Source organism: Harpia harpyja, chromosome 11, assembly GCF_026419915.1.
Source record: "Harpia harpyja isolate bHarHar1 chromosome 11, bHarHar1 primary haplotype, whole genome shotgun sequence".
Classification (NCBI taxonomy): domain Eukaryota; kingdom Metazoa; phylum Chordata; class Aves; order Accipitriformes; family Accipitridae; genus Harpia; species Harpia harpyja.
The window spans coordinates 214220-236063 of record NC_068950.1 but is presented as its reverse complement, the minus strand read 5'-3'; the positions used below and the strand labels follow the sequence as shown (position 1 = coordinate 236063).

At 48.8% G+C, this 21844-nt stretch overlaps 2 protein-coding genes across 4 annotated transcripts; both read left to right on the top strand.

Moving 5' to 3' along the window:
* The first annotated feature begins 1505 nt into the window (after positions 1-1505).
* S1PR4 (sphingosine-1-phosphate receptor 4) lies at positions 1506-6344 on the top strand. Of its 2 annotated transcripts, none has more exons than XM_052802299.1 (2): positions 1506-1617; positions 2588-6344. In XM_052802299.1, the coding sequence occupies exon 2, from the start codon at positions 2727-2729 to the stop codon at positions 3951-3953; it is 1227 nt and encodes a 408-aa protein (XP_052658259.1). In that variant the 5' UTR covers positions 1506-1617; positions 2588-2726; the 3' UTR covers positions 3954-6344. The 2 variants fall into 2 exon arrangements, with proteins under 2 accessions (XP_052658259.1, XP_052658258.1); XM_052802298.1 differs by having other exon boundaries at positions 2537-6344.
* Positions 6345-7128: 784 nt separating this feature from the next.
* On the top strand, positions 7129-21065 carry NCLN (nicalin). Of its 2 annotated transcripts, none has more exons than XM_052802092.1 (15): positions 7129-7383; positions 10264-10454; positions 10693-10837; positions 11479-11573; positions 11814-11894; positions 12108-12211; positions 12650-12738; positions 12918-13057; positions 13491-13669; positions 13885-13972; positions 14061-14099; positions 14219-14379; positions 14995-15048; positions 15139-15217; positions 16634-21065. In XM_052802092.1, exons 1-15 carry the CDS (start codon positions 7203-7205, stop codon positions 16691-16693), a joined length of 1686 nt encoding a protein of 561 aa, XP_052658052.1. In that variant the 5' UTR covers positions 7129-7202; the 3' UTR covers positions 16694-21065. The 2 variants fall into 2 exon arrangements, with proteins under 2 accessions (XP_052658052.1, XP_052658051.1); XM_052802091.1 differs by having other exon boundaries at positions 7130-7383; positions 14216-14379.
* Positions 21066-21844: the final 779 nt, after the last annotated feature.

Sequence of the window (21844 nt, the reverse complement as noted above, 5' to 3'; positions counted from 1 at the left end):
GCAGCAGCTCTGAGGGAGACACAGGGCTGGATTTGTGCCAGCCAGCGAGGCCCTGCTCTGCTGAGATGATTGCATGGAGTGGAGAAGACCCAAGTACCCCCAGGCCCCCCCGGCTATGGGACTGTGCCCTGACTTGCCATGAGATGGGAGCAGTGTTTGAGGTGTGTGGTAACTTGGCATGAGGCAGAGAGCTTGCCAGGCTGTTGGGGGACAGAAGTGAGAGGGTGCTGGAAGGGCAGCAGCAAGGGCTGGGACACAGGTTCCCAGAGCCAGCCCCCCTCACAATGTGCTGTGAAACTGCAGCGTGCCTCACAGGTACCCAGTCCCCTCCGCTATGGAAAGGCCAAACAACACAGGTGCTAGGACAGAGCAAGGAACAAAGTTTTTGTCTCACTGGAATAGCTCTTGACAAAATAATCAGCCCTGCCTTTTAGGGCAGCACCTGATGTGCTTGTGGAAGGGGCATTAGGAACAGCCTGTGATATTTTGCTGGTCCAGAGGACCTGGCACCCCAGGGGTGAGTGTGTTGAGACATCCCAGCTGCTTATCTGCCTCAAGCCCTCCTGCCGTCAAAAGCATTTGCCTCCTACCTGCCCCACACTTGCCGCAGATCTCCCTGACATAGAGCTCGTTCCTGTCAGCTATTTCTTCCCTGAGACTGCTCATACACTGCCAGCTATTTGAGAAGCTACTTAGTGTCCCTGACAAGCCAAGTTTCTTCATCCTCTGATCTTTTAGGGACACCCCACCAGTTCTGTCGTGAGCAGACACATTAGGTGGAGGCTCAGCCTGAAGCAAGTATAAAGCAGGGGTGATGTGCAAGAATCACATTGACCCTTTTGATTCCAGTGCTGTGCCAGGAGCATCTGCCCAGCCCATTTGGGAGTGTGCTCTTCGTGCTGAATGTGCAACCTTGCACTCCTCCTCTCTGGATTGAGCTGCACGCATGGCCCAGCCTTCCTGCTGATTTCCGCTCCTTCAATCTTGGGGTCATCTGCTGACTGTATCAGCATAAGTTTCTTTCCATGCTGCTGATAGAAAAGCCCAAAACACCAGTTGAAAGGGTGAATGTGGAGGATGGAGCCCTCAGCTTTTGATGAAAACCACTCTTGCTTGCACATGACTTTCTGCAGCAGGAACCTCCTTTGCATTTTCCACTTGTCTATGCTGTGATCCAGGCTAGGATTTCTCCACTCATCAAGCAGTGGATGGACTCCCAGGACAATTCCCTGCTTGCCATGCTGATGGAAGAAATCACTGCTCTTTGCTCTCAACCTGGGGACCTCTCCATGGCTTTGCGCCAGTCTGGAATGAGAACATAGGTGAAAGCAGAAAGCAGGGCACAGCTTCTGCTGTGATCCTGAGTTAAAAGGTGCTCGCTCTTTCTTTTCTCTATGCCTCTTTGCAGCTGTTTTGGGTGGGGTCCATCCTGCACAGAAATGTGGTTGATGTTGTAACTTCCCTTTTTCCACTTTGGTAGGTAGAAGTCTCACTTATTTTGCACAAGGAGCCCTCCCCACTACCTACTCTGTGCTGGGCCTCAGACAAGCAGCTGGAGAGCACTGCTAGCTGCTGAACCTCCCTCTGGCAGCAAGAGCCTCGGGCCAGTCATGACAGGTGAGTCATAAGGCAAATTCGACTGCCGCGGTTGGGAATAGCACGTTGCAAGACTTCCCAGTTAAGTTTTGCAGATGCAGGGAATAGGTCAATGATAGACATCAACATAACAATCATGTCAGGACTCCTGGGCTCTGGTCTCAGTGCAGCCCCCTGCACCTTCTGCAATGCCAGGCAAGAGGCAGCAGATTTGTGCCTCTGTTTCCCTGTCTATGACCCAAATAATGGGAAGATCCTGACCTATCTCTAGCAGGTGCTTGAGAGCTGAAGGTGGAGGGTGCAGTGTCAGGGCACATGCAGGGCTTTGGCCAGCTGGTTTCCCTTGAACTAGGTGGAGCTGAGCCATAGCTTGAGAAACACAGGTGCCTGGACTTGCTGCATTGACAGGGCAGGACTTGGATGGATGTGTCCTGAGAGACTGGCAGGAGCTGGGCCCACAGAGAAGCCCGGAGGGGTGAGAGCATGGAGCTTCCTCCTGGAGAAGGATGTATCTGGGCATGGGTGGTGCACAGGGCAGTTGATGAAGAGGCAGTTGCTCTCTGCCAGGCTCAGGGGTGAATTTAATGCCACAAAAGGCAAAGCACTTAGTGACTCAGGCTGTCTGGGTGCTCTTACTAGCACTTGGCGGCTTTGTTCAGCCCAACAGACCTACCCATCAAGGTGGGAGGTGTTACCCCATTTGACCCAGCCCGCCCTGACTCAAAGAGGGGCCTCACACATCATTTCATTCATGTCCCCCACCTTCACAACCACAGCAAAACTGAGAATAGCCAGGCCCTTACTAAGAAATTATGACAGCTGTTAGAAACGATGTCAATACTCTAGCTCACAACAGGAAACTTTATTAAACAACAGGAAGCCCATGCTCATGCTTGGACTTACAAAACACCTCACCCTCCTCTCCCTTTGCTCTTTTCAGTGCTGCAGGGCTGGCAGACAGGGCTCTAACTCTCATCTCCACGCTGGGTAGGGCTGCTGGGATCAGAGCCAGTCCTGTGTGGCAGAGTCTCACAGCTGTCTCCAGCCCTCAGAGGGCCTTCTCTGCTCCAACCCCCATCTCAACCCTTGCTCCATCGTGCATCCCTTGGCTGCTGACCTAAGCTCAGAAGATGGATGGTCCAGAGCTGAGCTGGCTGGTGAATCGCTCCCTTCCCCTTCCACTGGGCTCTGCTCAATACCCTGAGCTCAGACTTGACCTGCTTGACAGGAAAAGTTCCTGCCTGCAGCTGGCTGCCATGAGGAATGTGAACATCATCCTGCAGCACTACAACTTCACAGGCAAGCTGACCAACCGGCAGACTGGGGATGAGGGCATGGGTCTCATCCGCACAACCTTTGCCATCATCAGCTGCATCATCATCCTGGAGAACCTGCTTGTGCTGCTGGCCATCCTGCGGTGTCTGCGAGCCCGCCGCTGGGTCTACTCCTGCATTGCCAGCATCACCGTGAGCGACCTGCTTGCAGGAATTGCCTACCTTTCTAATCTCTGCCTCTCGGGCAAGAAGACCTTCCAGCTTTCACCTCAGCTCTGGTTCCTTCGGGAAGGCATTCTCTTCATCGCGCTGGCTGCCTCCACCTTCAGCTTGCTTGTGACTGCCATCGAGCGCTACAGTGCCATGGTAAGGCCAATTGCTGAGAATGAAGCCAGCAAGACCCTGCGCTTACGCAGCCTGATCATTTCCTGCTGGCTGCTTGCCTTCATCATTGGACTGCTTCCGCTGCTGGGCTGGAACTGTCTGTGCAACTTCAATGCCTGCTCTGTCCTCCTGCCTCTCTACTCCAAGAACTACATCCTTTTCTCCGTGGTCATGTTCAGCATCATCCTCCTGGGGATCATTGGCCTCTACATCTCCATCTTCCAGCTGGTCCAGGCCAGTTCTAGGCAAACCAGTTCTCGGCACAGCCGCAAACGGTCCCTGCGCTTGCTCAAGACTGTGCTGATGATCCTGGGTGCCTTCATCATCTGCTGGAGTCCCCTCTTTGTCCTGTTGCTCTTTGATGTCTTCTGTGAGACCCAGACCTGCACACACCTCCACAGCCTGGACTGGACCTTGGCTCTGGCCATGCTTAACTCAGGTGTTAACCCCATCATTTACTCCCTCCGGAGCGTGGAGGTGCGCCGTGCTGTGGGAAGCCTGCTGTGCTGCTGCTGTGTCAAGGTTGGGCTGTGCAAGCCTGGGAACTGCTTGGTCATCACAGACATCAACTCTGGCTCATCCACAGAGAGCTCCCTGCGCTACCGGGATAGCTTCCGCAGCTCTGTAGCACTGAATGCCCGGCCCAGAGCACCTCTCTCCAGCAACTCCAGCATGATGAGCAATCTCCCCAGCCTCTGAGAGGCCACAGGGAGAGCAAAAGATGCCAGACAGCCCACCAGGACCTCGTGCTGCTGGTCCTGGCCTGGCAGAACTGTAGCCTACATGCAGCTCAGGCTGACCAGGTGCAGCCCCACCCCAGTTGTTAACTGTGGCCAGGCTTTCCATTCCCTTCAGACTGGGATGTTGCTTCACTGTGGGTGCAGCATAGGGACAGGCATTGCTCTTCAGATGGGAGTGAAGGATATGGGCACATTTTGGGATTGACGCTTTGCTGAGACAACTGCTGTGCCTAGGTTATAAGTGGACCCTGCTCCGTGTGTGCATGTATATAGATGCTGTACCTGCCCTGATGAGGGTATTTTGCCCCCAGGCACAGTGACAAATAGGGTGGGTAGCCCAACCAGACTGCTCCCCAACCCCTTGGGATCAGGTGAGGCTGGCAGTGCTCCACTGCATGTCATGCAGGGCTGGAGGTGATACTTGAGTCTTCTGCTGCAGTTTACAGCCTTCTGGAACTGCTGCGATGGGCACAGCTGCTGGGAAAGGATGCAGGCTTGATGTCTTGCCAGGGAATTAAGAACAACTGGGTTTGCAAGTGCAAGTATGTGCAGCTGTGGGGCAGCCCAGAGGCCCCTGGCCAGGAACCAAGTGCCCACCTGTAGTGTCGCACAAACCAGTCACAGGATGGCAGGGGGCTGCAGCAACAGCCCAATCCCTCACCAGAGTGCAGAGGCTGGGGACTGTGCCTGGGCAAATGCTGTGACAGTGCTTACAGCCTGGCAGCAAGAAGTAAGAGCCCTGCCGTGCCTCTGGGCATAGGGCTGCACCTGCAGTGACAGCCCTGACACCACCACGGGCAGAAAGAGGTACCCACAGTGACTGGGGAGTCTGGTGCCATCATGCATGGCAGAGCTACCTGCTCCCATCTGGCTGAACCTCTCAGGTAACATACGCCTGTACAGCAGAGGGTTCATAGCGCTATGGCCTCCCAGACAGGTAGGTCATGCTCTGGTAAAAATGCCAAGTTCTAAGGTCCCCACACAGGGGGAGGTGCCCACTATGGTGGGCACTGGAAGGTTGAGCAGCAGCTTGTAGATGGCTTTGCATTCTGTTGTCTCCAGTGGGGTTTGGCTCATACCTGAACAGAAGCAGCAGGAATTGTTTCCTCTTCCTTTTTGGGCCAAAAAGGCTGCATCCTTCCAGAAGACTTTCCAAAAGCAGTGTTTGCAACAAAACACATTTGCAAGAATCACTTCAACAGCCTGGAACAGAGTCATCATGCAGAGACAAGAGTGGGGTGGAGCCTGCCCCAAGCCCTTCTGAAGGTCAGCACAGCTTGGGAAAGGAATGGAGGGGTCTGATCCTAGCATGTTTTCTCTAAGCATTACCACATTTGGAGAAGGGCATCACCCATGCTCTGCCAGGGAAATGTTCTGAGGGTCTCCACCTCCCTGTGAGCTGGGCAGCATCAACAGCAGGGAAGGTACCTAAGGACCCCAGGAGCCAGGCTCACAGTAGTCACATATGGATTCTCCCTGCTGCCCCAGGGCTGAGCACTGCTGCCCTGACCTCTCTGAATGCCATGCCTTCTCTCCCCTGAGCTTGCAGGCCAGTGACTGCCTGGCTGCAGCCTCTGACTCTGTCAGTTTGCTGGCTGGTATCTGTGAAGTAGCAGGAGAGATCCCAAGTTGCTGCAGCTTCACAGGCAGGAAGCTTAAGAGGTTACCAAGTCATGCACAGACACAGCCCAGCTGGCAGCAGAAACGGACGTTTCCGTGGGCAGGCAGGTAGCTGTGCTGCATGAGGTTGGTGGGGGGAACTGCTCCCAGGGCAAGGCTGGCTGGTGCCAGCAGAGGCTTTTGCAGGGCTTGGAGACCTTTGCAGCAGGGCTGGAAGGGCTGGGACTGTGACAGGGGTCAAGCAGCACTAGCAGCTCTGAAGGAGCCAACAGAACATTGCAGAATGCCTGGTGGCACTGGGAAGGGGGGGCAGGGTCACAACGACACCCACATGCAAGGCCTGCAGGTTGCAGAAGTTCATTGGGGCCAGACTTCATCCCCGGTACCGAGAGGACTGCTCTGTGCTACAGAAAATGGCTGGCTCCAAAATAGCCCCATTCCTGCCTGGATCTGATAGAGACTCAGCGGGGCCCAGAAGGCACGGCCAGCTTGCGCCTCAGATTCCTGCTCGTCTATTCCCTAACCAAGTGAAAAATCAGAGCAGTACCCAAATGCCTCCTTTCATCCCAAAGCCACCCATGTCTCCCCTCATCACGCAAGGAGGCCAAAGCCACCCAAGCACTGGGGAGCAGGAGCTCCTGAAGACTTAAAACCTGCTGGCCCAGCAGCTCAGCAGGAGGTGCTGAGCTTCCAGCCCATTTGTTTCGCAATAAATCTAGATGGTAAGAAAGCCCCGGTTTGATTTGCTATGATTTTATCTTCCTGCAGGTCAGGTACCCGGTGGCTGCTCCCGCAGGCCGGGGGCCTCCGCATGGCAGTCTGGAGGTCCGATACCGCCAAGGGCGGCACCGAGGTGGCCGGTGTGGGACAGGGCTGCGAGCTGGGGCAGGTCCGGGCCGCCCGCTCAGCGCGCCCCTCGGCCGGGGCCTCGCCGACCGCCCCCGCCATGTCCAGGCGTGTGCCCCGGAGCAGGCAGACATTCCCCGTGGGCCCGGGACAGCCGAAGCCCACCGCCCCGCTCCCGGGGCTGCGGGATCGCCCCGCTCCCGGCGGCGGCGCAGCCGAAGGCAGCACGGCCCGGGCCGGCGCTGCGCTGCGCCCCGCACGCCCACCGGCACCGGGCAGTCTCGCCGCCGCTGTTCGGCGACGCGCGAGACGCGGCTCCGCGGGTTCTGTTCACAGTTCCCGCTGCCGCGGGTGACCAGCGCCCTGCGGTCGGCGCGGACAGCCCTGCCCGTCTGCCCGGCGCGGAGAGCGGCGGGAGGAAGCGCGGGGGAAGGCAGCGCGGGGGAAGGCAGCGAGTGCCCCGGGCGCCGGTGCGGCCGCCGCAGGCCCGACCCGGCAGCCGCCGCCCTGCGCCGCCGCTGCGGAGCGGGGCGGAGCGCCCCCTGCAGGCCAGGCAGGGGGGGGCAACGCCGCTGCAGGGGCTGCCGCGACTACAGCTCCCAGCGCCCCTTGCGGCGCCGCAGGAACTACAGCTCCCGGCAGCCCGCGGGCGACGCGTGCTGCGTCGGTCGCGCCTCGCCGCGTCGCGCGTGCCGTGCGTGCCGGTGGAGCAGGCCGCAGCGGCGGGGCCGGGGCCGCGGCGATGCTGGAGGAGGCGGGCGAGGTGCTGGAGTCGGTGCTGAAGGCCTCATGCCTGCCGCTCAGCTTCCTGCTCTTCGTGCCCGCTGTGCTTCTGCTCCTGGGCCCGCCGCCCGCCGCCGAGGCCGCCCACGAGTTCACGGTCTACCGCATGCAGCAGTACGAGCTGGGCGGGCAGCCCTACGGTGAGACGCTGCCCGGCCTGGCCGGGCTCGGCCTTCCGGAGGGCGGGTCCCGGCAGCGACCCCCTTCAGGGCCGATGGGGTCCCTGGGAAGAGCCCCGACCCCGGGGAGGGGCCCAGGGTAGGCCGCGAAGCCGCAGGCGGGCTGGGGAGGGCGACCCAGCCCAGGGGAGGCTGCAGGAGAGCTCGGAGGGCCCTGGGAGGCTGCAGCCGGGCCCGGGTCCGGACCCAGACCCAGGGGAGGCCGCAGGCAGTCACCATCAGACTGAGTTTTAGCGTCCAGTCTCAGCATGAGCAGGAGAGTGCCGAGAGCTCCCACCTAGAGGTGGCCAAGGACCCTGCCGTGTCCTCGCAGACTCCTGTCTGTGGGCTGAACTCCCTGTGTTTCAAGTTGTCCAGCTGCAGCCCTCTTGCATACTGGGGAACTTGGTTGTGAGCTCAGCTTTGTTCTCTTGCCTTTGGCTCTTTTGACAGGTTGATTCTTCTTTGCTCTTCAGCCTTTTCTTCAGTCTCAGTTATCAGTGTCTATTGCTCCAGTGTCTCTGAGAGTCTTTTCATTTACAGTTCTTCCCTTATGTTACGATTGACCTCCAGTTCCTCTGTTCTGTTGCTTCCAGGCTGCCAATTGTGCAACACCTTTCTCTGAGTCAGAAACACAACCTGTTCTGCAAATCCACCCCCCCTGTACCCACTAACCCAGAATCAAGTGGTGTTTCCGAGTCTTCTGTAGATACTTTATTCCAGATCAGGGCATGCGTTCTGTCCGTGAGTGACTCTTCCTGCTGTCAGTTTTGTGGCCTAAGTTTCAGACTTACGTTAACAGTCTGGCATTACAGCCCCACAATTTATTTTATACTGTCCATGAGACGCAGTCTCTAGATCTTTCAGATCTTCATAAGATCAAACAGCAGTAGAAGTTATGAAATGCCAGCTATACCTGCATGCTTTGTAAACACTACAGATGCTCCTGGATATCTGGTGGCTTCTGGATATTGAAATTATTTCTGGGTTCTTCCATCACAGTTCCTCAAGATGTGTCCGCATCTTGAGACCTCTGTTGTTGAGAACCTCACTAGATCTGAGTTAGGCTCTCTCATGGGGGTATTAAGCTGTTTCCTCATGTGGTGGTAAGTCTTTGTTGGCAGGCTTAATGGGGGCAGCAGGCATGTGTTTCAGCTGGCTTTGACTTTGGTTGCTTGAGTGTTCTTTCTAGCCAAGTGCTCACAACATATTTTGGAATATTTTGTGAACTCTTGAAAAGCCACACATTGTTTTTTAAGATGCTTGCAATTAACTTTTTATGCTGTTTCTTTTTCTGGAGCCTTTTAGCTCGGTGGACTGTGTGTTTCCTTTGTTCCTTGCCAGCGCCTTTGGGTAGCTGATGTTCCTGTTCCATGTGTGTTCTGAGGCCAGATGTCCTTTGGGATGAAAGTTATTTGTTGTTCCAGATTCTTTTCCAAAAAGACCAAATAGAGATTGCTGCTGAGCCTTTTCTTGGAGGGGGGAGAAGAGGTTTTTTGTCAACATCAGTCATAGAGCAATTTAAGAACAAACTTGGACTTCCTCTAATACTGTTAGAGTAGCGTTCTTTAGATTGTAAATGAACAATTATGAAACAGTTCTCTGTAGAGAAACTACAGAGAATCAACTTGTCTTGCTGTGCTGTCAGAAAATACTGTTGGGTCTGCTCTGTTTAGATGTCAGAGGGTTGTGCTGGGAGCAGAACTCTGGATCCACACTTTGCTGTGTTTACACGTCATTGTTTTGGGAATGGTGGAGAGATTATCCTCATTATGGATTTTTTTTTTCCTCTGATTGGGGCGAGGGGGCTGCTGCTGTTTAATATTTGTTTATTATACAGTGTAGGACCTCTGTGTGGAGAATTCGGATTGTGCCTTAACTCTGTTTCTGGGTGTATGGCCCTCACTGATACTATGCAGTGGAAGTACAGATTTTTCTTGTTTAGGTGATTAGACCTTTGACAAGACCAAACTAATGTTAGAGTTAAGTTCAGCCAGGTTTAAATCTAACCTTTAGCAACACTTCTATTTGCCATAGGCTGAGAGCACCTTGCTCCTTCCCTGGCTGCATGGGGACCCAGTATGATGAAACTTTCAATGTAGGTGCCAGAGTTATAGAAGAAGAAATTTGATTTGGAATATTACAAATTGTAAGGTGGATTTGAACGTGTCTATACAAGATGCCCTTGTGGTCCTCTCTTGGAGAATGCTGGATCTGCTGGCAAGCCTCCAGACTGTTGTTCTCCCAAAGGATTGCATTTTCATGTGGGGGATTTGATATGCTGAAACTGAGAGTAGGAGAGAGTAAGTACCTAGGAGCAGCCTGCTTATTTGTAATTTTCTCAGCCACAGAAACATCCCATTGGGTGAGCTTAGAACAGCCCTTTGGATGGACATGGGGTAATCTTGTGTCCTTTCACAAAGTGGTTCTGCACAGCTTGCATCCTCTGCTTGCAGACCTGATCCTACAGCTGGCAATGCAGTAGGCTGCATAGCAAGAGGCCAGGCTTTCTCCAGATTTATTGTTGTCTGCAGGTATTAGGTGCAGGCAAGTAAACAGGTAGCCTGCATGGTTGTGGTGGGGAGGAAGGCTGGAAGGTGGTTGAGGCTGTGTAGTGCTGGAGTAAAGGGAGCCTGGCAGGACAGGGCTGCACAGATGTTGCTCTGATGGACGCAAGGAAAAAACACAGATTTTTCTTCCTTCTTGGATGAGGGGGAAGAGATGAACTTAGCTTCTTGCAGGTCCTGACTGCTCTGAAGTTCATGAGACTGACACCAAGACTGTTCTGAGAAGGAGCTAGTCTCAAGCAAAGGGGATGCGACAAAATAATTTATGAAACTTCTTGCTGTTCTCTCCTCACAGGCACCAGGAGCGCAGTGCTTAACACAGAAGCCCGCACTGTAGAAGCAGATGTCCTGAGCCGCCGCTGTGTCATGATGCGGCTGGTGGATTTCTCCTATGAGCAGTACCAGAAGGCTCTCCGCCAGTCAGCTGGTGCTGTGGTGATCATCTTGCCACGATCTATCTCTTCTGTCCCACAGGATGTTGTAAGGGTAAAAAAACCATTTCCTTTCTCTTCCGATGGGAGATGTATTTGAGAGGGAAAGAGGCTTGGGTTGCTGCAGGACTGAAAGCTCCTGTTGTAATGCACAACAAATCGTATTCTAACACTTCACATTCTAACAAATCATATTAACACTTACCTTTCTCTCTCTGCTTTGGTTGTTAATTTTTTTCTGCCCTCTTGCATGTTTAGCAGATGCTAAGTTTGTGTCTCACTTAAATCCTCAGCAATTCATGGAGATAGAGCCGGAAATGCTTGCTATGGAAACCATTGTGCCAGTCTACTTTGCAGTGGAAGATGAAGAGCTGCTGTCTATCTATGAACAAACGCGGGCTGCTTCTGCATCGCAGGGTTCTGCCTCGGCTGCAGAAGGTGAGTTCTAACAAGTGGGGGAAACGTTTAGAGGAAGACAGGCCTGATCCCATCTCTGGGAGCAGTCTGCTGTGTCATATGCACCATGAACCAGTGTTCTGTTGCCTTCGTGTTTATTCTGTCTTTGTTAAAGTGCATTGAGATTTAATGGAAGAAGAACACAGTATAAGAGAGAGTATTACTTGACTATATTTGGAAATACAGTTGCGTGGAGTTGAGTTCTCAGCTTCACACTGTTGGAAGTAAGGTAGAAAGCAGAAGTCAGGTTAAAAACAACATTGGAGATGTTAAGTGACTTCAGTGTGTTGGGAGAAGCTGAAGCTTTTTGTCTGACCACAAGTCAGTTCAGTGCTTCCATGTATTCCTCTGTAAATAACTTTACTGTCTTACTGACCTGCTCCTCGTGATTAACTTTAGGACTGCTGGAGAAAAGTTTTTGTTTTAGCCAGCTCAAAGTATTGGGATTTCAGGACAGAATGAAAATGCATGGTCACCAGGATTCTGTGTCAACACATAAACATAAGCGACAAGTGAGAGGACTTAAATGGTTTAAAGCTGGTCTCTCCAAAGCTCACTTAGCAAGGGAAATAAAGGGATGAAGCTTACCCAGATATACCTTTTTTTTTTTGTTGTTGCTCTAGTTCTGCTGCACACAGCAACTGCCAATGGCTTCCAGATGGTGACCAGTGGGGCTCAAAGCAAAGCTATCAATGACTGGCTCATACCCAGTGTGGAGGTGAGTTGTTGCCAGTTTGAATCCATATACATTGATGGGATGCCATCTTTTATTGGGACTTCATCAGACATCCAGACATTTGGACTGATAGGGGAAGTCAGGGGAGTCTCATGCAGGTAAGTATCTGAAGTCCTCAGAACTGAGGCCACTGCAGACTCAACAGGCACGTAGAAGTCAGGCTGACTTTGTGCAGGTGCACAGGAGGGGATGCTGAGTGACACTGATCTCTTTCCTCTGCAGGGAAGGCTGACTGGGCTGGGTGGAGAAGACCTGCCCACTGTTGTGATAGTTGCCCACTATGACTCTTTTGGAGTGGCTCCAGTGAGTATTCTTTCTTCCTGCAGCTCTTTGTTCCTGTCTGTGTGTTCCTGTCTTTTTTCCCATGTGGCCTCTGCCCCTGTGTTTTTTCTTCGTCTTAAAGATGCAGGGCAGTTGTAAGCAGAGCATGGTGATGTGCTATCTTGAAGGTTGTTCTGGTACGTGAGAATAAGTGTAGGGTTGTCACCTTGTCTCTGTCCCACTTCATCCCTGCAGTGGCTGTCACATGGTGCTGACTCCAATGGCAGTGGTATCTCAGTGCTACTGGAACTAGCCAGGCTGTTTTCCCGGCTCTACACCTACAGACGTACCCATGCTGGGTAAGAAACTGCCCTATTCTTGGTTGAATGTGTGTAGCTGATACAAGAAGGGCTTTTGCTCCAGATCTGTAGAGTGTTACAAGCAGTCCTTTACTTCCTTTGCTCTGTTTTGTTTCCCTCTGAGTACAGCTGCTCTTAATGGCCAAGCTCTTTCCTTTGGTTTCTTTGCTGTAGCTCTGCTCAAGCTTGGGGACAGGTGGAGGGAATGATGTGGGAAGTAGATTCCATCCTCAGGCACTGGGAACTCCCCCCCACTTTTACCCTGTTCTGCCATTACCTTAGTGTGTAGCATGTAGGAAGTGTTTGTTAATGGACCATTTGCCTTGAATGTCAGGTGCTAGCTGTTGTGATTTCACCACACCTCCAAGGCTGAGTAAAGGAGTTCTGTAGCCATGGAGTGCAGTGTGTTAACACTTTTCTGTCGCCTTTGATGGGCAGGTATAACTTGCTGTTCTTTGCATCTGGAGGTGGCAAGTTTAATTATCAAGGAACCAAGCGGTGGCTAGAAGACAATTTGGACCACACTGGTGAGTAAGGGGTTGGCATTCCAGCATGTTCTGTGGCAAGACCTCTGTTAATACAATTCTGTTAAGTGTCTAGTATGTCAGCCCTCCTGTGAGAATCTCCTTGTGTGGGCCTTGCTTTTTTGGGGATGGAACTCCCAGCACAAAACACAGCAATAAAGGTTTGGATTTTTCTGTTACAGATTCCAGCCTGCTGCAGGACAACGTAGCATTTGTTCTCTGCCTTGATACTCTGGGCCGAGGCGATAGCCTTCATCTCCATGTCTCAAAGCCTCCCAAGGAGGGGACCTTGCAGCATGCGTTTCTGAGAGAACTGGAGATGGTAATTAAAAGCATTTTAAGTAGATGGGAACTTGGGACTTACTATGGGGAGCTGCAGCTCTCCAAGAGAGGAAGGAACGAAGATGTGAAGAAAGGGTGTGCCATTGAAATATTTCATGTATTGTTTACAGTCACTTGATTTGAAGTGCAGACAAATCCTCATTCCACAGTCCCAAATGAAGCAGACTAGATCTGCTGCATTTTCCATTGCACTTCCTTATGGCTTTTTGCATGCAAAAGCTACCCCGTAGTGACATTAAAACAGCTTTTTTGACATTAAAAAAGCTTTTCAATGGCAGTAACTGCACCTTACAGGTGGAAGTGTATTTTCCTTCTGGAACACAAAAAAATTGGGTCTAGGTGGACTGGGCAGTGCAAGATGGGACTGTGCAGTGGGCAGCATGACACCCTGAATGGCTTGTCCTTTTCCACAGGTTGTTGCCAGCCAGTTCCCAGAGGTGAAGTTTTCTATGGTGCACAAGAAGATAAACTTGGCTGAAGACATGCTGGCATGGGAGCATGAGCGTTTTGCAATCCGACGCTTGCCAGCATTCACCATCTCCCATCTGGAGAGCCACCGGGACAGCCTACGCAACAGCATCATGGATAGGAGGTTAGAGGCCTTACGGAAGGCTGCAGTTGAAATCCAGCCTGTAAACACAAATTGGCTTCATGACTGCTTGTGCTGTTCTGGTGGTCAGAGGATGGGTGAAAAAACACTGAGAGTTGGGCTCTGGATTCAGGCTCACGCTTGATGCAGTGAAAAAGGGTGGTTTCTAGAGGAAGCTGATCCCATTGACAAGTCCATAATCCCCTCTTCTGCTTTAGGGCACGAATAGACACTAAGGCACTAACGAGGAACACTAGGATCATTGCTGAGGCTTTGACAAGGGTCATCTACAACCTAACAGAAAAGGTAAGAGCTGCCCATCATGCTAGCCAGATCTGTCCTACCCAAAGAAGCTTGCATTCACCAATAGCCTGGGTTTTTTTTTCCCTTGCAGGGAGCACCTGCAGATCTGCAGATCTTCACAGATCAGATGGTGAGCACAGTGCATTTTTGTAACCTGCGGGAAGAAGGAATCAAGAGTCTGGGAGAGAGTTCTGGTCTCAGCATATGTGTGGTTGACTCGCTTTCTTTGGTGGTATTTTTCTGCAGCAGATCCAGCAGGAGCAACTAGAATCAGTGATGGACTGGCTGAGCAGTCAGCCCAGGGCTGCCCAGCTGATTGATAAAGACAGCACCTTCCTCAACACCTTAGAATATTATATGGGTCGCTACCTGAAGGATGTCAAACAGCATCATGTAAAGGCAGACAAACGGTAAGAAAAGAGATGAAAGAACCAGCCAGGGCATGCAAACTGGCTTCCCTCTCCAATGAATTTTGTCTCTGAGCTGCAGCTTTTCTGGCTTCTTGGCATGTAGCTGGAAGTGATTGTTCTCTTCTGCTCTCCTGTCAGTTCTGGTTTATGCTCTCTGTTCTCCTGGAGAAAGCTCTTTACCATTCCGCACAGCACAGTAACAAGTCCCAGCAGCTCCCTCTGTCTGAAGAGCTTGTTTTTTCGCTGTTTTGGTTCCACCCTTCCCATTCTGAGTGCTGCTTCTCTCTGCAGGAAAAGACTAAGGTCCACTAGAAAGCTTTCTTTAATTGCAAAAAGGTAGCTTCCATCCTAACTTGCTCAGGTTGAAGCAGTTTAATGAACCCACTGAGGCATCTTCATGTGCCTCTTCCGTGACAGCTGAACAGCATGTGTTCTGAATTGGATCCTTAGGCTTCTGATTGTAGGAAAAGAAAGAATCAGTTCAAAACTGGTATGCAAGGTGGTCATGCTTAGCTGTTTTTGGTTGGATGAACTCCTTGGGAACAGGCTCCTGGGCTGTTCTTACTGCAGTGTCAAGAAGTGTAATACAACCTGAAGAATTTCTTCTTTTCACAGGGACCCTGAGTTTGTTTTCTATGACCAGCTGAAACAGGTGATGAACGCATACAGGTATGGAATTCCCTTGGGCATGTTGGGCTATTGTCTCACTCTGTGGCAGTACCTGCTGTAGCAATTTCATCTGTTCTTTCTTTATTGCAGGGTCAAGCCAGCAATCTTTGACCTGCTTCTGGCTGTCTGTATCGCAGCCTACCTTGGTGTTGCCTATGTTGCAGTGCAGGTAAGAGAAGCGAAGCGAAGCAGAGACAGATGTACTATTTTCCTCATAAATCACGTTAGCTATAGTAACTGGTGCTCACACAGTCCCAGCACCAAAATTGGAACAATAATGCCACCCCACTCTAAAAGTAGTAATCCAAAATGGCTGGCTGTTTTGATGTGTGTATTTTTGAGTATCTCAGTTGGCTGTGCTGAAGGCAATCTCTTGCCATTCTAGTGCAAAACTATTTTATAGAGCTCCTTCTCTTGGTCAAGGACATGCACAACTTGCTTGTTAAGCTGTTTTGATTATGTAACAGCTTCAGACTGAAACTTCTCAAGGTAATTAAAATCTACTGTAATGTTAAAGGTTTGTAGCTTGTAGTAAGTTCGGAGTGTTAGGATCCTTCCAGTATCTGAACTTGGGATGCAGCTTAGAAATGCATCTTCAGGGTTGTGTTTTGGTGGGATTTTTTTGTTTGTTTGTTTGTTTTTTAATGAAACCATAAATACATCGTGTGTCCATACTCCTGGAAACGTGATACTCCATGCCTTGGCTAGCCAGCTTAAATTTAGTGTTTTTGTTTAAGTGTTAACAAAGTCACTGTGAGCTAGGCTTCTGATCCTGGTTGGGTTCTCTGAAGAACACGAATGAAAGGGAAGTATTTTAGGTCAATCTAAATTTTGATCTCTTCATGTTATTTGTGTTTATTATTTGTTTGGGGAAACAACAAGCATTTAAAAATCTGATGTAACAACATAAACAGGAGGGATAACATATACTTTGATTTCTGTCAGCTATCTCCATTACGTTTATTATTACAGATTATTTGAAGCCTGGATCTTGTTATATCTGTCAGATATCTGAAGTAGCTGTTATTGAATCAAAATGCAATTAATCAAAGCAGACTCAAAAGAGGAATTAAGTTAATTTCTAAGTCACTGGTGAAATGGCGAAAGAGAAGATCCAGTTAAAGGATTGTGAACGACTGGGAATCTCTGTGTTTGCCTGGTTCATTTTTACATTCCTGAAACTGCTAGCAGCAGTGTTTCTGTAGTGACTAGTATCATGCATGTGTTGAAATCTGAAGCTTTCTCCTCCCCTTCAGAAGGAACAGAATTGCATCAAAAAATGTAAAATCTTTAACAAGTGTTTGCATCTTCACAATGGGGGTGATACAGGCCTGCACAAACACTTCTGTAAGCCATTACTTTCTGTACAACTTCAGGCAGCTGGCTTCATTGTCATAACTCCTAATTCACCAAGTCCCGCTCTGTCTTCAGGATGAGAGTGCTAGCATATGATCCAAACAAGGTCTTGCATTTGAACATTAGTATTGTTTTAAGCCTTCTAGTAAGTTTTCTCTCTGTGTAGGATACAGTAGTTTTATTAGAATTTATAAGGACTCATGGTTACTTATTTTCTTTCTGTTTCCAGCACTTTGGTCTCCTTTACAAGATGATACAGAGATTATCCCTTAAAACCAAACATCAGTGAAGCAACAAGTCGTCACCCATACAGCAGCACTGAGCCATTGGTGAGCCCATCAGGAACCTTCTGCCTTCCATTGAATCCTGCTGTTTCTCTTCCTCTGTCTCCTCTTTGCTACTCTATAGAGGGGAGGAATGCAGAAAGAAAATGAAATTTAAACTCTTGTGCACCTTTTAAGTGCTTTTCTTCACCTTCTTCCCTTGACTTGCACCATGTCTGTTTTCCTTTGCTTTTTGGCGAGGGAGACGCTCAGAGACTTCAGTAGTTCCTGCTGGTTGTTTAAACAATGAACGGCTGATTCTGAGCAGCTTCTCTGAGTGTAAAACCAAGTCCAGCACCTTCATGGACATATGTGCCATACAGCCAACTTGGAAACTGAAACTACAAAGTGACGTGTTATCTCTGCCCAGCAAGCAAGGACTCAGAGCAGTTGTTTAAAAGAAAAAAAAGTGCACATGCAAATTAAAGGGAATACTTTTAGCATGTTTTCTTATGGCACCTCTTCCGTAAGTTCATTGCCTGGCTTTAGGAAGGTGTGCTGAGCAAGCAGTGTCTGCAGCAAGTGTGTTCTTGCATTTTGTTTAGACTGTGCAATAACTCATTCCCTGTTAGGAGGTGCACTGTAAACGATCTTGACTGTTATTGACAGAATGAGGAAAGATTGTTAAAATGGGTTCCTTGCATTAGGGTTCTTACCAGGACAGGTTCTCTCCTGTCTCTATTGGAGGATGCATTTTGCTGTGTACTTGATTTCTCGTAAAGTTTATGGTCCTTGAACAGTTCATGGCTGCCACCACCCTGTGCTAAACTCTTGCTTGGTTTTTAAGGGGTGTTCTACAGTCCCAGCTGCTGCAGGATCATGTTCTGTGCTGTTCCATGTATTTAAACGAGCTGGTGATATCAATAGCAAGAGCAGCCCAGCTCCTTCTGAACTCTGGTCTGTAATCCCTTCAATCTTCATTCCTCAGTTTTCACTTCCAGATGGGTTCTGGATTTTGGGGTGTTTTCCCATGTTCACCTGCATCTCAGGGTCTCATTCCACATTTTTCAGCTCTATTATTTCTGGAAACACTGTTCCTGGCCTGCACGTATGAGCAAGTTCCCAAAGTGCTTGTTGCTGTCCTTTCATGTGCTGCCCCCAGTATATATGAAGGGAGGCAGGTCACTTAGCCATTAAAAAGCAAAACGAAACAAAAAATGAAGTTTTATGAATGTCATTTTAAACATGGCTATTTCTAGAACTGTACCTAAGAGAGTGTATCTTGGAACGCACGCTCTCTGTTATTTTATCCTTGAGCAAGCCTTATTTTTAGTTTGCTGATGCTTCTGGATGGAGAGCACTATGTAGTTGCCCAAAATAGTTGCCAGTGCTGTGCAAAGATCAGGAGGGCCAGGTAACCAGTTGCTCAAGCATTGTCATCATCTTATGTTTAAGTCTTTCCTGAATTCCACCATCCAAGGTAAGCAGGATACTTGTCACCACTTTCTGGTGAGACCTGAATGCCCTTTCTGGGCAGTGTTGCACTTTGTTTACCCTCAAGTTCTGGAAAATACATGAAGATACTGACTACAAGTCCTAGGCTAGTTGTATTTCTAGAAGATGTCCTGATTGAATACTACTGTCCTGCCACTCAACAATGTTTGAGTCCTTTCTGTAATTTGTTCTATGCACATGAGGTCTCTTCACAGACCACGGTGACTACTTTTTTTTTTTTTAAATGACTACTTGTATTTAAAATAGCATCTTTTACAGAGGCTGAAAAGCTCTTGTGGGCTTGAATGAAGGTGTACCCTTTTTTTGTATGCAAGGAAGATTCAAGCTGTGCATCCTTGTATGCACCACAGCTGCTGTGTGTGCACTTGTTAGAAAAGGGGTTGTTGTGGCCAGTCACTGTCCTTGTCCTTTGGATGGGGACCAAAGCACTGATTTCCATCCATCTTTGTTTCACTGTAGTCTCCTTCTTGGAGTTCCCTTACCCCACGATGTGTGCTTTATGCTACTTTAAATGTGTAGTAACTTGTTCTTCAAAAGGTCTGTTCCAGGAGAGCACACTGATGTCAGTGGCTCACTGTAATATCAGCAGGTGGCATGGTACCAAGCACTCCTGATATATCAGCCCTACAGGAAAACTTTCCTTTTTCTGATCTGTTGAGTGCTTACTTAAAATACATCTCTCTACATGCATGAAGTGTTCATGACCCTCTGCCACCAAATGAATTTATAAATATGGCTTCAGAAATTGCTGGAGTGGCTGGAAGACATGCCTTGATTGTTTTCCACTGGCTTTTATGCTCTGCCCTTAAAGACTATGTATGTTGTGCTATGGGAAGGTGCATGCTTTGGACTGCGTAGGTTCAGAACATGCACGGTACAGTGGCTATCTGAAGAACTTCTCTGTAGGTTCTGAATACCTGGAAGTAGTTTCAGAGGCCTCCAGCTGCATCATATATTTCTAGTGTGTTACACTTGGAGAGAAGATTACTTTACCAGGCTTAATGAAACTCCGTTACCTCACTGAGAAAAATAGAAAAAACAAAATTATTAGCAATCCTGCTGCAGCTTGACTTGATGCATATAAAATTTGCAAGTAGTGGGCAAGAGAGAACAGAAGAGGCCTGGAGCATTCTTCCTTGCAGTGGAGACTGTCAACCTTCAGTCTTCCAGATGAGAAGCTCAAAGTTCAGAGTCAAAAACTTCCACCAAGGCAACCCAGTGTGGTTGCAGCTATGTCCCTGTCAAGGTTGTAGCATTAAAGCAAACACTTTAGCTCCTTGTGGTCTCAATAATAAACCGCTAACACTCCTGATGCAATGCCAGAAGCCAGTGGCAGCTATATAAAAGAAAGGTGGATAGAAGTAAATGAGGAGAATTCATAAACCTGAAGGGCAGTTCAGATAGTACATCGCTCTATCCCACATGAGGGTAATTTGTCCGATAATCTGATTGGATGCATTTTGTGTATCTCTAGCTGGCTGCCATAGAAAGCAGTTTTTACTACAGATAAGGTTTTATGCTTTTGATCAAAGTGCATGTGCACTGAAACATTATATGCTCAAATCTGAGATAGTCTAATTCCAACTTTCTCATAGCTGGAACAGAGTGCCCATCCTGGGAGTGAACTTAGCTCCCACATTGCTGTTTCCTTTGGGAAGTTGACAGAGAAGCTTGTAAATAGATCCTGCTGTTCTGCTAGCTTTTGAAAATAACAAGAAAAATTATGCTGGCCCATACTGCAGCATATCTGATCAATTCTGTCACCAACACGACACGCAAAGGCAGAAATCCAACAGCTGTTTTGGTAAAATAAAAGTTGTCCACAACATTGCAGAAGAGCTCTGTGTAGCTGATTCTTGTTGCCCCTATTTTTACCTATCCTTTTTATCAGGAGTTTGCCTTGCCTGGAAGGAAGAAGCATGGAAAGCATAAGTCCACATATACACAAGTAGCTAGCAGTTGATGCTTCTAGCCATAAAACAGTTTTCTTTGCTATCTGTCTGACTTTACCTGTTGTCCTAGTGCTGTCAGTCTGCAGCTCACAAAAATTTGGTTTTCCAACATGGTTTAAGCACTGAAGCTGTTCATTCCTTCTGTCCACTTCCACCCACACAGGCACTAATGGGGATTGTATGCAAGTAGGTTGGACTATTGTAGTTGATCTCCTAAATCAGAGAGGTTGGTTAATTGTTACAAAATAAATATTAACATGCAATATGAACTCCACCTTGTACTCAGTGCTAAGAGGAAAGACCCTGAAGCCAAAATGGAACTATCTGTGGCTGGAGGAGTCACCGCAATCTATTTAGACATTTAAAACCACAGATACCCGAAATTGTTGTGGGGCTTGGTTTTGGGTTTTTTTTTTTTGTTTAAATCATGTGCTCTCATGTTGTTCATAGCACAAGGCAAAATACCGAACTTCTCCTGCACCTTGTGGCCAAGCTGGGTTTTTACATTTAAGAGCCATTCAGTCTTGACTTACGATCTGAAATGATGGGGGTGCTACTCTATGTCTCAGTAAATTGGGCCTCCGGGTATTCAAGTGTGGGCTCCTTCTTGCTCACTTTGATCTGTTTAGTTTCCATTTGTAGTTACTGGATAGAAACTTCAAGGTTATAGACTGGAATATTGGCAGCTCAGGAAAAAGAGTTGATTTATCTAGCAATGTTAACTCAATTATTTATCTCTTGTGTGTCCTAAAGAACAAATGTCTATTGAGGTGAATATTTAAAAGCTAATAGAAAGTTCAATGCAGTTGATTTACATATTTTTTCTGACTATAAATGTAATATTTAAGTATTTTAACATTTTTCATTTCCTTATTTGTTTGTCCCTTTTCCCTTGGAAAAATAAACCAATTGAGTAGGCTTGATGAACAGATTTGTTGCAGGACTATTTGCTGCTGGAAGCTCAAAAACCTGGAATCTCCTTGCGTTATTTGAAGGTATAGCCCCCCTGCAAAAAGGGAGAAAATGTGCGTGTGTAAGAGCTTACCTCATCCCTTCTATATAGTCAAAAGTCAAATAGTGTGACAAAAAACATTTACAGACCCTGAGCAAGATTCCAGCACCCTGAAGTGAGCATATTCCCATTTATTTGAAGGGTTCATGCTGCTTTGAAGCAACTAAAATTTCTATGCAGGACAGCTTCAATATTGTGAAAAACTGGCTACCTGAGAAGCCAACAGTGTGTGCTAGTGGTAGATTGTTGTGCCTCTGTCATTACCAAATGACTGTTTGAACACTTATAAACTATTTATTCAAATTATAAACATTGCAAGAGATCTGTTCCCTGAGCATGAGTCAGTCCAATTCTTAAAAACCACAGCAGTCATAGTTCAGAGTGGAAAACTGCCCTAAACACAACAGAAGGGGAAAGATGGAGATTGTACTTCCATTCTGCCTCCTTGCAACGGCTGAGTATCTAAAGGGTTCTCCTTGGTAAGGCCTTTCTTTCAAGCATCGGCTGCCCCACTTTCCCGCATGTGTTGTAAGGAGGTACAAAGTCAAGTCGAGGTGCATCCCTTGCCCAGCCGGCATGTTTGGCTCCGCTGCAGACTGTGTGAAGGAGGCCAGGCCGCCCGCTGATGGGGCCCTGGAGCCACCGGGTGAATCTGCCAAGTCCCGGCAGTGCCCTTCTCTGCTGTGTCCCCGGTGTTC

Bases quoted from the DNA above. Each gene is read 5' to 3' on its own strand.
- NCLN (XM_052802091.1), top strand. From the start codon at position 7,203: ATGCTGGAGGAGGCGGGCGAGGTGCTGGAGTCGGTGCTGAAGGCCTCA. The intron at 13,670-13,884 runs GTTAGAGGCCTT...CTTCTGCTTTAG, and splicing joins AACAGCATCATGGATAGGAG to GGCACGAATAGACACTAAGG. The intron at 15,049-15,138 runs GTATGGAATTCC...TCTTTATTGCAG, and splicing joins CAGGTGATGAACGCATACAG to GGTCAAGCCAGCAATCTTTG.
- S1PR4 (XM_052802299.1), top strand. From the start codon at position 2,727: ATGGATGGTCCAGAGCTGAGCTGGCTGGTGAATCGCTCCCTTCCCCTT.